This window comes from Manacus vitellinus, unplaced genomic scaffold, assembly GCF_001715985.3.
Source record: "Manacus vitellinus isolate BGI_N305 unplaced genomic scaffold, ASM171598v3 scaffold_7_pilon, whole genome shotgun sequence".
Lineage (NCBI taxonomy): Eukaryota > Metazoa > Chordata > Aves > Passeriformes > Pipridae > Manacus > Manacus vitellinus.
Genome location: NW_021940813.1, coordinates 12324739 through 12338791, shown reverse-complemented (window position 1 = coordinate 12338791; position 14053 = coordinate 12324739). Strand labels below are relative to the sequence as shown.

General features: G+C 43.2%; 1 protein-coding gene and 1 non-coding gene across 2 annotated transcripts in view; one reads left to right on the top strand and one right to left on the bottom strand.

Annotated features, from left to right (window-relative positions):
* Positions 1-163: 163 nt before the first annotated feature.
* On the bottom strand, positions 164-236 carry TRNAV-UAC. Its single transcript has one exon. It is a non-coding gene; the product is annotated as a tRNA-Val (tRNA).
* An 11254-nt stretch (positions 237-11490) lies between these two features.
* The window catches only part of PPEF1 (protein phosphatase with EF-hand domain 1), a 28359-nt gene continuing 25796 nt past the window's right edge, over positions 11491-14053 (top strand). The window contains exon 1 of the mRNA XM_018084218.1: positions 11491-11678. Coding sequence (XP_017939707.1) covers positions 11636-11678 — 43 coding nt within the window. The 5' untranslated portion in view covers positions 11491-11635. The remainder of the gene's footprint in view (positions 11679-14053) is intronic.

Here is a 14053-nt window from a genome sequence, read left to right as displayed (position 1 = left end):
ACGCACTGCTCCGCCTTCTGCCGCAAGCAGGACCCGGGTTTTCTTTAAGTGCTTATGAAGTTGCTCGTCTCCAGGAGGAAGCAGCTAAACCGATCCTCCTCGCTTCGAAGGAAATTATGAAAATTCACGGTGAGCCAAAAAAAGAAAAAGAACAACTTGGCGCTGGTTCCACTGGGGCTCGAACCCAGGACCTTCTGCGTGTAAAGCAGACGTGATAACCACTACACTATGGAACCGCCACACGCGTTAACGGCCGCGGCACTGCCCCTATCGACGAAACGCCGGCCGTGCTTCCCTCCTTCGGTGAGCAAGGAAGGTTCTTGTTTTCTTCTTAATCAATAGTTGATTAAAAACAGTTCTAGTAATCAAAAATTACCCTAATGCGTTTCCTGCCCCTCACATAGCTACAGAGGGGCAGTGAAGGGCATAAATCACCTCAGTAGCTCCAGGTAAGGCTTCTGTGCCCCTGCGTGCTGGGGCAGCCGCGGGCCCCGCTCCGCCCCACCGAACACGGCCTGCAGGGGCAGGTAACAAGCCCGGGGAACGAGGGCTGCGTTACAGCCTTAGGCGGGTGCTGTGGGCGCTCCTTTCCCCTGCATGTATTCGATACATGCTGTACCGAATCCATTCTTTGCCTTCAGACCGTGTGCTCCTCACGTCATTGCCTCCGGCCCCGCTTCGGAAAGGGCTGGCAATCCTTCCTGCGCATCCTGCTGCTCCCAGGATTCGCCCGGCTGAGCCGTTCTCCCGGAGAAGTGGAGCACAAAGGTCGCTGGCCTAGCCTGTCACATCAGGTTGGCCGGAGCGGGGGAGAGGCGGGCTGAGCTCCGCGAGAGGTGCAGCAGAGCCCCCGCTGCTCCGGGGGAGCCCGGCCGCGTGGATTTCGTGTACACCAGTCGTGGGAAAGCGCCTCGCTGCTTTCTGCGAGGTGTTCCAGCTCTTTTCAGCGGGGGAGGAAGGTGTGGGTGATTTTCTCGGTACAGGAGGCCTTTTAAAAAGAATAACGCACTGAGAGAAAAGGCAGAGCCTGGCATTTGTGTCAGTGACGCCCTGGAGGAAGCTGTTGCGCGGTGCCTTAATGGATCTAAAAGAGAGACGTTCGATCCCCTCGGGCACAGCACGGGACACGCTCGGTCGTGTTTCTAAAAGGAGGCGTGAAAGCGGGAGGATTTGGCTTTCACAGTCCGCCCTGGAGAGGACGGAGGGATTTCCCCCCGTGTAGCCCCGCCGCCGGCAGGGGGCGCCCCGCGCCCGCGCTCACCCAGCGCCCTCAGGGCCAGGGCCGGGTCGGGCTGTGCTGGGAACGACTCCGGGACTAGATCCTTCCTGTTCGCTGCCCGTCTGCATCAGGTATCCATTCACCCAGGAACCTTATGCCATCTGTGACACCCCACAATAATTGCCTTCTTTCATCTGTTACGTTCTACCTGGAGTTTTGCACTATTTGCATTACCGCAGACCTCAGCACACTGAACCTCGCCTAAAATCCCACAGGGAGCGAGTGGCTTGTAGGAGCACAAATTAAGTTACCTGCACAGTGTTTACAGGACTGTGGTTAAAAGTTACAAACAGAATTTGGAATATAAAAGATAAGCTTGTGAATTTTCAGAAACGTGGGGCCTGTAAGCAAAAGAGTATGGTGTTTGTGGCTAAATATCATGGTTGGCTTGACTACCAAAATTAATGCCATTTTGCTGAAACAGCAGATTTCTTTACCCTCCTGACCTGGAGAGCCTGATTTAACCCAGAAGGTACCTTTTGGGAAGAGACAATCTGGTTGGCTTGAGACATCAGGAATGCATTGTCTGTGCAGCTTATGGTTCACCAGACCAACAAAATGCAGATCAAGCTGTTGTTAGGCAATTCTTATGCCCATTTCTTTTTCCTTATGTTTCTTTACTAAGATCTGTCAAAACCTGAGTGCTGTAGATAGCTATCATTTCTAGAAGCTCCAAGTGAAGGTTGAAGCTAATGTGACGGAGGTAGACTTGTGCAAATTAGATCATTAGTCACTGCTTCCCAAAATAATCAGCATTCATCTGATAATTTGGGAAAATTCCTTTTTTGAAAAAAAATTTTTTAATTTTTTTACAGCAGGTATCCTGATGCTTTCATAGTGTTCTGGTCTGGTTTCTTGGCCTTCAGGAGCTTTGAGGCCCTACCACTGCCTTTCTTTCACATTTCTGATTTTGTGTGCTTTTTGCCAAGGATGCTAATTTTGATGCCTTTTTTTCACCTTCTCACCCAGAATTGTCAGTGGAGGGACATTTCTTTTTCTGTTCACACAAATTAACCTACTCCTTCTAATGTGTGAGCACAGATTTCTGTCATCTTACTGACTGAGTTTAAAATGGTTCTGGATATTTATTTCTTTCTTCATTTTCTCTTTTCTTTTTTTTGCTTTTTGGTTGGGACTGGACATCAAAGTCTCTTAGTCAGGAACTTGTCCCCTGGCTAGTACTTTAAAACACTTTGTTGAGTCACATAAAAATACTTCTTTGACCTTGGTAGAGCAAGAGGAGGAGAAATCACGGTTAGAGCTTAGAAGGAGCACATTCACTTCAACTATGATTATCTTCAGTCTTTTTGAAAAATATCAGTTACATCACTTTGCAGTGGGTGCTTCTGAGAAATAAGCCTAAAGCAGAATTTGAATTATGTATGTGGAATGCCTGCATGAAGGCTTGCTCGGGAGGTTAATGTTTCTGAAGTATTTGGAAAACAGAATGTATGCCATTACATCACAAGGGCTGCCTGTAAAAGGATGTCCCAGTTTCTACACTAGCAATATCACTGGGTTTTTCCTTGTCATTCTAGACTGATTAACCACATATTGTCAGAATTTGTTGGCCCACTCTCTGTTACAGCTGTTGATGCTAAAACTCTTTTCAGCATATTAAATGTGCATGTGATACATGACTGCTGGGCAAAAAAGCAGCAGTATGTGTGACCTTGTTGGTGGGAATGGTAGGTTCTCTTTGCCTTTGTAGAAAGGAAAATGGCGTTGTTTGGTACGACCTGTCTCCTTGGACTTGAACAGGAAAGGTTAATTTGGAAAGCACATTTCTGTTTCCTCAATTTGCATGTTATTGTGATCCCCATAGGTAACTGGAGAGGTGGCTCAGTCCAGCAAGACTGACTCTTTATCAGGTTGCTTGGTGGCGTCAGATCATTGAGACAGAGGATGGAGGACTTCCATGAGTAACAAAAGAAAATATGCAGTGGAGATTTTATGTCCTGAAGAACCTAACTGCTAACCTCTCTCTCCCACTGATCTTGGACGAAATGTTTCTGATGGATTTTTTGGCCATTGGAGCAAATGTTGTAGCCTCTCCTTATGCAGAGATCTTGGTAAATGGCAATAGAGATGAATTTATCAGGTACAGTAAATGTTTATAAATAATGTGTATCCCAAGAGTGCAGTGGAAAGAGGTTGTGATGTATTTTTGCTTGCATGCATTTTGGCAGAACAGCCTGATCATACATAAATGATTAGCTACTGTAACTCTGATCGGGGAAAATGCATCCTGCCAGAAAAACAAATATCAAAACTCTTCTGGGCCGTGCAGAATTATTGTGCTTGGTGTGCTTTCCATTTACTGTCTCGTCTCGAAGGAGAAGAACAGCTTTGAAAGTGGAAGGTTGTGTCTGGGAGTCCAGAACCTTAAAGGACTAGCTCAGTCAATCATATGCCTTCTGCTTTGCTGGTTTGGCATTTTAGATATCTTTTGCATCTTAATAAAGGTCCATCTCAAAAAAAATTGATCATTCTGTCCTTTACAGTGGTTGTTGATGCCAAAACAGAACTGTCACCAGACTGATGGTAAAAGTTTCCTGAAAATACCATATTATGGTATTATTAGACCTTTGGGGCAGGGGTAGGAGTGTGAAGAACTTTCTTTGTTTGCCTCTCTTCTCATAAGTCTTTTGCTCCCTATCCAGTCCTGATGGGACTCCATCACCTGGAGAGGTTTCAGAGCAAGAGGCACAGTGATTTCCGACTTGTGCCCATTCACATGGAGCTTTCTCCCACCACAGCATGCTTTATAATTTTTGGTCCTCTTTGAATCTGCAGGCCCCCTCCCTGGCCCCACAGGAGTGGCTGCTGTGCTCTGTTCCCTCACTGTACTGCAGAAAGCAGCCCCTCCCTGCTTTTGGAGTGGGTGGCAGGAAAGCCTGGGGGAAAGGTGGCCTGATGAGGGTGACTGATGCTGAGGACTGGGCCCAAGACTGTACTGGTGATATTACAATGTCATAATTCTACTGGCACCTCCTAGTTTTGAGTAGTTTCTTGGGCTATGTGTCCAAAATCGCAGTGTCCCCATGCTATGGATACACTGCCAGGTGGAACAGACTGCTCAGGGGCTGTTGTGTTAGCAGTGGGCAGTAACAAATCACCCTGGATGTGATGGCTCTGCCCCTCCCTTGGCACCTCTGTAGTGACAGAGTCAGGGATCAGCATTGAGATGAGCTGGGTCAGAGATTTGGGCCCGGCTGCCAGGGTCAGGGTTTGATGTCAGAGGACGCAAAACCACGTCTTGCTGACCGCACAGGGAAGCAAGGCTGCAGCGTTCTTGGCTTGCCCCATCCCTTCCTGGTAATCACACAAGGAGCAGAGGAGCCAAAACATGAACTGAGTCCACAGAGTTCCAATCATGCATTTATGGTGAGAACATGTGCATGCACATGAAGAAATGAAGTGTACAAGCATTAGTGCAGTGCTTCTGAACATAAGATTTGAGTGCTTCATACTTGTCCCGTTATCTGGATTCTGCACCTGAGTTGGGACAACTCTGGATATATGTACAGCCTGGGGAACGAGATACTGGAAGGCAGTGCTGCGGAAAGGAACCTGGGGGTTCTGGTCGATGGCAAGTTGAATATGAGTCAGCAGTGCCCTGGCAGCCAGGAGGGCCAACCGTATCCAGGGAGACATCGCAAAGTATCGCCAGCTGGTCGAGGGAAAGGATTGTCCTGCTCTGCTCTGCACTGGTGAGGCCTCACCTTGAATATTGTGTGCAGTTTTAGGCACCATAATATAAGAAAGATATGAAGCCATTAGAGAGTGTCCAAAGGAGGGCAGTGAAGATGGTGAAGGGCCTTGAGGGGAAGCCGTATAAGGAGCAGATGAGGGCACTTGGTCTGTTCTGCCTGGAGGAGACCGAGGGGAGACCTCATTGCAGTTACAACTCCCTTGTGAGGGGAAGAGAAGGGGCAGACACTGATCTCTTCTTTGGTGACCAGTGACAGGACCCAAGGGAATGGCCTGAAGTTGTGTCAGGGGAGGTTTAGATTAGATATTAGAGAAAGGTTCTTCACCCAGAGGGTAACTGGGCACTGGAACAGGCTCCCCAGGGAAGTGGTCACAGCACCAAGCCTGACAGAGTTCAAGAAGCATTTGGACAACACTCTCAGGCACATGGTGAGACCCTTGGGGATGGTCCTGACCGGGGCCAAGATCTGGACTTCATGACCCTTGTGGGTCTCTTCCAACTCAGCATATTCTGTGATTCTGTATGACTGTTTGGAGAACACCTATATCACTAGCATGCAGATACAATGCCTTGTGGTAAATGCAGTATTTCTTTCCTTAAGGGCTTTCATAAGCATGCCAGTCACATCAGATGACCAAATACCTGGACAGCCTTATGTTTTTTTCTGGTGTGCTGGATCTGCTAAAATGCAAATCATTGCCTCAACACAGCAGAAAGGCCAAAAGAGACCATGTGACTTCAGATGTGAAGCAGGCAACTTCAGCCCATCCCTTTCTCTCTGCCTGAGATTCAGGAGGCATGGTGACAAAACAGCTCTGCTACAGCACACGTACAGCACAGCTGGAGGGCTGCAGCCATGAGCTTTCACACCAGCTTGGACGATGAAAACAGCATCTTCCCCTGGCTGTTTCTGAAGAGCAGCGTTCAAGAAATTTCCTCTTGGGAAGCTGTATAAGTAGGTAAAGAGCAAGTGCATTGCAGCTCCTGAGCTCCAGAGCCCCAGAGAAAATTGGAGCACCTGTTCTGCAGAGCTGCACCCCTCTTAAAAAAAAGAATCTTCTAAAGGTACTCTTGTAGAAAAAATCTCAGTATTGCTGACTCAGAAAGAATAAAAGGTAATATGTTTGGGTGGGGTATATATATATTTTTAACTCACTTTTAAATAGTATATTTTCAAAATGACAGTTGAATGTGGCACTTTTTATGATTTTACCCTGAGAAAAATCAGTGTGCTTCAAACACTAAAGTCTGACCTGGACTGAATCAGTTATCCAGAACTTCTAAGTACAGGTGAGATCAAATAGTTTTGAGACTACTGTATTCCATGTATTCTGTTTTAGGAAAAATAATTTTTATGATGATATTTTTTAACCTTGTTCTGATGCTTAACTTAAATTTTATTAAAACCATACTAAGGCATGAATTTAATTTTTAAAGTGGCTCATATTTCAACACATATTTATTCTGAAGCTTTGCTTTTTCAGCATGTCATTAAGAGCCTGCTCATTAACTGCAGGACAGTGTGTGATCCAGCTTTTTTGCTTAAAGTGTGTTAACTTTCATGCTGCAGTTGGATCCAGTTTACTAGAACCAACTTTGCTTCAGGATTTTCAATTTTCTCCTTGTGTCCTAGAGGAATATCCCCCTAGAGGCATTTAAAATTTCTGGAAAGTGATATGATGGCTTTGCTTATTCTTCAAGGTGATCTTCACCCCATTTGTACACTTGTATTTGATACTCTGCCTCTTTTTAAAAAACATTCTGATCAAAGTCTTGCACAAAAAGAAAAAGAGGCTGCTGCTTTGTTTGGTTATTTTCTGCACAAAAAAGTGAAAATGTTTTGTGTAAGTGTATCCTTTTTTGATTATAAATAACATGAACTGGCATTCTTCCATCATTTTCCTACATATTCTCTTTGGATTTGCATGCAGTTCCTGAACTCAACAATTGCCTGAACAATCTCTGCACGTTCGCACCTTTGCTGCTCTTGCTTTTATTTCTTTTTGCAGTGCATTTTTTGGCTCAGGAATATAAGTCCACCTTAAAAACTGTCTCCATTCTATTCACTTCCAAGCTTTGCTGGCTCTCCTGTATGTTACTACATCCATTCCCTATTGATTCCTGGCCCCAACACTGAGGTCTATCAACATAGCCACTTGATAGAAATTATTCCATCAGTTCTATATTGAGACTAGCCTTCCTTCTCTGAGCAGGCTGAAGAAATTAACTGTTAACAAAAAGGCTTCCTTGCTTCTTTATTTCAGATATATATAATCACTGGAAGTCCCTCTTAGTTTGTCCCATGGATGTAAAATAATGGAAACCTAAACACATTGATTTGCCTGTGTTTGATGTTCTCATATCAGCCCTTTGGCAGACCAAATTCAGTGTTGGTGTCAAAATTACAGCTCTTGTGCCATAGCCAGATTCCATTTCATTCTGCTGGTTTACAGTGGCAGCTTCATCCCTCTTTCCACAGGATGGGTCTTTTAGCTAATGAAATCTTTAACTCATTTCTAGATTCCCATCCTTGACAATTGTAACAAGACAGTTTGGAAGAGTTGTCCTTGTGCAGGTCCTGACCTGGCTGTTGTCATTTAATGTCTACGTTCTTCTCTCTAGGGTATTTTGCTCTTTCCAGCTTCATTCCCTCAGCAATACACAGAAGCAAATCCATCACAAAACCATGTTATAGCATCTCTCAGTTATCTGCAGTCCTCATTTCCAAAAGAAAACAATTCTAAAGGAAATCTGTGAGTCACAGTAAACTAAACAATGGATAAGATGGCATCAAAGGAAAGCCTCTGTCATTGGAAGCATCCACCCATCCATCCATCTGATCTTTATGCAGGAAACTGTTCCTGTCTCAGCACCTCTACAACTCCATGTACCTTCTAAGACATGTTATGGAAGGAGATCATAGCTGTAGGGGAAGTAGCATACTTACAGAAACTCCATCCCAACCAAAATAAAAGGAGAAGTCTTTCATTTTTGTTTATCAAAGGTAAGAAACAAATGGAAATATGCAGGAATAAGAACTTAAAACCTAGTGGCTCTTACTCATATGTCTCCCATATCCTTAGGCTTGACCTAGCTTATACTTGTCTGCCTGTAGCACAGCTCATCTAATTTAAAAGATAAAGTGTGCTTGAAAGGATGGCTCTCTGCCCAAAGGACCTGCTGTCTGATTTCATTAAAAGTCAGCTATAAATCTTTACAAGATTCCTATTATTCTTGACGCAGCCTGGTCTTTACGTGACTGACCAACTGGAGGCATGATTGACTTTGGGCTGCACCTGTTACATCTAGATCAAATTATGCTGGTTCATTATCTCTGTAAATCAGGCTCTTGACAGCTTTGGTTCTGAACCCCAAATTTCAGAGTATACCTTCAGCAACTCCTATCCAGAAAAGAGCAGCATGTGCCCCTGGCTTAGCTCTGTGCATGTCTACTGGCATGACTGCAGAAACACTTTATTTTGCTTCAGTGGATGGGCTGTGCCTTCAGAGCCTGTCCATGACAAAATTGCCTTTTTGCTGAACTGAGAGAAATGTAGCAATTTCTTGAACGTATGTCTAAAACTGGGAGAGATCACTGGCTTGTAGAAATTGAATTACTGCCTGCTTTTTAGTCAACATGCCAGATTCTTTCTTAACGTAAATCAGTGGTATAGTATCCAGAATGTTAACGCAGCGCTGTGTCCCAAATTCTCATCCAGCTACCTTGTATCTCTTTCAATATCTTGGTAAAATCCCAGCTTTTTGTTTCATCAGCCAACATTTGGGGGGAATTTTGGGATGTCAAATGATTCTTTGCCAGACACTGTTACACTGCATAGTAAGTAGCTCACAGAAATTACTCTCCTGGTCTGGAGTCTGGGCATGCGGGTTGACAGCCAGGATGTCTCTGTAGGCAGCTGAAAAGCCATCAGGAAAAGGTAGTTGAATGTTTGCTATGTCCATTTTAGAATGCAGATATTTGGGACTGAAGGTGATGATTACTCCCCCAGACAAGGTCACTGATGGTCAGATTTGGCCTTTTTAAGAAGTTTAATGATAGGATATGTTTGTGCAAGTTTTCCTCCAAGCTCTGAGGAATACGTTTCAGTCTTCATTTTCTGCTGTCACAATAAAATTTCTGTCTCTGTGTCTCTATCTGACGCAGCCCAGAGGAAAAAGGGGTTCGACCACTTTGGACATGGACGATAAAATGGTCCTTCATTGAAGGGGTAACTCGGCTTATATAGGGTAAGGACTGAAAGTGCTGGAAGGAGGGGAGGAACTGGGGAGGAGCATGCTAATACAGGCCAATAAGAAGGAAAAAGGGGAGGAAATATTCAAACAAGGGACTACTAATTAATTAGTGACTGCAATGCGACACTTCTAGCCCAATCAGGGAGAAGGACATGAACTGGGGTACACAATGCTGAGGGATTTTTCTTACAACTGGGGACTTAGGGTACAATAAAGGGTAGAAGTACAATGAACATTAAACTTAAAATGAACACAGGGTGTATCAACAGTCTTTATATGAACGTGGAGAGGGTGTTTTCATCCGGGGTTCCGCAGATCTCCACATATTTCAATGTCTTTTTCCCACTGCTCGTAGTCAAACCTCTCCTGGGCTTCCACATTTATCTTTTTATTTCTTTGCTCAAGGAGGTGCTGCAAGTCCATGAGTTTAGAGGTATGTGAAGGAAAGAGTGGGGATGACTGGGAGAAAAGCTTAAGTCATTGAAAGCAGGGTATGAAGGTGATTGAGACCCCCATTCCTTGGGTCAGCCCATTGTTTGCTGTGGTTTGGATGGAGCCCTGAGAGGAATGATGGTTCTGTTTGGAGCTCCCATTGCCCAGTTGCATTGCCCTTTAATCAAGACAGTCTTGCTGCAGTAGGACTTAGACTGTAAGTTCTATTCTTCTGATCACAATTTAAGTCATGGCTGGCTTGTTTGATGGACTAATGAAGATGAGATTCTCCTAAGAGGACAAGTGAGGAGATGGTGTACTGGAGAGCAATAATTGTTTGGAGAGAAAACAAATTTGAGCTTTTAGTAAACTGCCATATTTGATGCTGTCAAAGACTTTGGCTCAAAATTAATATAACAGCACTTCTTTGTATTTCATGATAGCTCCTTCAGAGGGAAGTAAAGCAGTTCATTGTAGAGAAAAAAATTAAAATCCTTCTTTTTTTGAAATAATTACTGACTCATAAGGTGTGAGACCCAGCTCAAGTGTAGGATACACTTGTGTTGTGGGACCCTGAAAAATAGCCCCATACCTGTAAAGACTTGTGTGATATTAACATGAAATGACATGACGTCACAGGATATCGTACATAACAATGAATGTAGAAAACTGCACATATAGTCCCACAATTATAAATGTTTTCTAATTATTGAAATTGAAAATCAGCTAGTTATGCATTTGTGGGTTTTTTTGTCTTGTATCCTCCTGTTCATTTTATTTCTGCTAGTAAAACCAAAGGAAAATAGTAGTTAAGCATTCATTTTATGCTGGTGAATTTCTTCTTTGTTTTAAACCCTAAGTTAAAAGGAATATCAATGAAACAAAACAACAAATGGAATAATTTAGATGTAAGACATGTAACCCTGGAGACAAGGAGAGAGAGGGGGCAGTGTGATCACGTAAGAAATCTTTAGCTAAAACAAAGTTCAGTATCTCAGAGCATCAGTGACTTTCTTATTACTTAGAAATTGATCCATTTTGTATCTCAGGGGAATTGTATTCCTTTGAACTTGTTGATTAGGGAATGTATTGCATTAGTGAATGATATTACTTAGTGAAGAGCTGAGCAAGTGCCAGGACGAAAACCCAAAAGACTTCACTTCAAAATGGACTTTGTTCATTTATTTAATGAAACAAAATCTTTTCTTTGAATTGTTTCAGTAGAAAAGCAACAGAAAATTGAATGTTTTATTTAAATGAAATCTGATAATGAAGTGATTTGCTATGGCACTATTTCTTCTGGTAAATTTGGTGGTGATGACACTGAGGGATAAAGTGATAAATGGTGTGGTAGGGCACCTTTTAAAATCCACAGAGTGTTAGGAGGGCTGAGGGTTGGGGTTTTTTTAGAAGCAGTATCAGATGTAATTTTAAAGTATTTAAAATTCTGCAGTTCCAATTTTCAAATCACAATAATGAAGAGTAACATGACTCTGTAGTCCCTTGTCCCTAGTAGTAAGGCTTTAAATAGCAATTTTTCTGATTAAGAAATGACTGGTGCAGTTTTAGCTAACCTGTTAACCTTAAGCTAACATGTAAGAAGTAAACTGTATTAATTACTGAGTCAAATTCTTTTCAATGGAAGCTGATAGTAATCAGATGTGAAAAAGAAACCTAGTATGGTTCATTAGGTCCAGTTTGTGTAGGATGTGCTGTACAATTGTGCTGTAGGTATTTCAGATTCTGTGTTGTCAAACACTTTTGTTTTTTTTCTCCTTCTCCCCCCTCCCAATCTCCTCCCTGGCAGGAGTGCTAGGGAAGAGCCGAGGAGCCCAGAGGGGTATAGTTCTCATCACTGAAGGAACAGCACAGGAAATGTGTGTAATGCTAACAGCTGAGAGGAACGTGCTCCATATCAGCAGCAATTAAAACGGATAGGCAGCAGCACTGGAACCATGGGGTGCAACAGATCTGTACCTGACAGAAGGTCAGAGAGAGGTGAGTGTTGCCTTTGTCTTCAGGACAAGTGGTTGTTCTCTCTGTAACACTAGAAGAGGATTGCAAGGTAACATTTCCCCACAATTGTGTTGTCAAAATACTCATTCAGAGAAAATTATTTTCTTTTTAAAAGAGTGCACAGATTTTAGATGCTGGCTGAGGTTGGAAGACAACTTCAGACCACCTCTAACATCAACAGATTGGGTTGTAAAAGATTCACAGCATCTGGGACAGAAGCTAAATTTCAGATGTGTCTGTGCTCACTGTGTCACTGGCAAAGCTTAGAGGATAAGGTAAGAGGGGGACCTGTTATGGCCTTTCACACCACAGGATTCCTGGGCAAACTGCCCCAATTTCTCTGCTGGTGGGTGACTGATTATGAAAGAAGGGTGATGAAGCAGAGCTATTGCAATGACTATCAGAATCGGTTTTCTGGCCTACCAAGTGCCTGGCCTGTCATTCCCACTGATAATTACTGAGGCTGTCAGTTGAAAGTCTCCACAGTACCTGGTTAAGTGTTTAATTAAACTATGCATCCTCCCCCTGCTTTTAATGATACCACACTCTGGAATGAACACACAAGGCTCTGCACAGGCAGGATTGACTCAAACCTTTTTTCAGACCCTTCATGTTCTCCCAAAATTTGTCATTAAAGCACAATTTACAGGTCTGCAGAGGACCATGTTACATGGCACTGTGTCTTAGGACATTATTATGCTGAGCAGCCATGGTTCAAAAGGAAGGCTCTTTTTGGCTACCAAACCAGGACACAAGTCCCTGTAAACTGGTGCCTACAAAGTAGGGAGCTCTCAGTCATGGCTGCAGGGATCCAAGCTGACTGGTTTAAGAGTAGCCCTCAGCTTTGTGGATGCTACTTGGCATTTATAGCAGCTTCGATGCTATGTGGAAGTAGAATGGAAATATCTGGAGTCACAGACCTACCTGTAACTGGGAGGCAGCCCTTCCTCTTTCGGTTTGCATGCCGTGCATATTTGTGCCTTGCAAGGCCTTGGGGATGAGCTACTTGGGAATATTTCTGAGAGCATATAAGCTTGGAGTGGGCATGAGAAGCTGTTCTCTTTCTCAGTCTACAACCATCAACACACATGGACGTGGGGCAGACTTGATTAGCCCAATGCTGGCTTATGATTTTGTGTGCTTGTTGGGCAGTGTTTTGTCTTCTCGCTGGGTAGTTTTCCTTCTATACTTCAGCATTAGTCAAGTGATGCTGAACCATCATTCCATCTGCAGCCTGAGGCTGTACAACCCTCTAATGCATTAATAACATGAATTTAACAGGTACTTGCTGGTGTAGAGACCTTCTGCAACTGACAACAATTTTTTTTACAGATGCAGTTTAGCCATGTGTGAAAATCATGCTCTGATTCAGTCCTGAGAATAACAGCACTGTAATAAGTACAATTAAAAAAAAAAAAAGACAGGAAATATTCTGTTAGATTTGCAACATTAACCACAGTGACTGATATGTCTCTTTGTTATGTGATGCCCGTGGAACTGTGCCATGTTAAGTGCTCAGGACCATTAAGCAACACAGAGGGGTTTAATGGGAAGTTTAATGGCTCTGATGCTGGAAATCAGTTTCTGTGCTGGTGACTGTGCTTTGCCCCTTTTTCTTCTAAACAGAAACCTTGGTGACAGCCTTGCTGTGATGTGTCAAACTTTCAGGTCTGTAGTGGCGGGGGATTCCAGAAAGAACAGAAAATAAAAGAAATCTTAGAGTTTATGTAGGGTATGAAGGATGTTCTTAGTCATATCCTCCTTCGGGCAGGAGGATTTTTCTAGGATGAGTGTGGTATCTACAGGATGGGAGTCTTTACTGATTTTGGTCTTGTCTGGACTAGAAAACTTTACCACTTTAACTATACTGTATACTCATTAATGGTAAAATACGCAAACGATGTGTTGTTATAGCATATGTAAGCATTTTTATAAAAAGACTTCCTTAATGTTATACATTTATTAATAGAATCACTTTTCCACTGAGGTTTTTCTTTAACTGCATAGCTATCAGTTTAAGAAAAGAAATCATTCTCACTCAGGGGTTCCATTCATTCTAGTCTCAAAATTCCTGGTGATCAGTTAAAATAATTGATTAGTGTAAACTGTTGTCCCTCTAGTACAGAGCTTTTCTTTAGTGTTTTGCAGAGGAAAAAGTATTAGCATGAATTGTTATTTGTTAATAAACTTTTATCTGAGCAGCTAAAGGAATGTGATCTCTCTGTGGCATGAATGGGGCCTGTAGGCAGCAGGCTCTTTCCTCCATGCTGCAGTCCTGGTGATTGTTCTTCAGTGAAGTTAACAGAAGTTTTCTAGACTGAGACAACAGTAGACACGACTTCTTAAAGTGCTGAGTG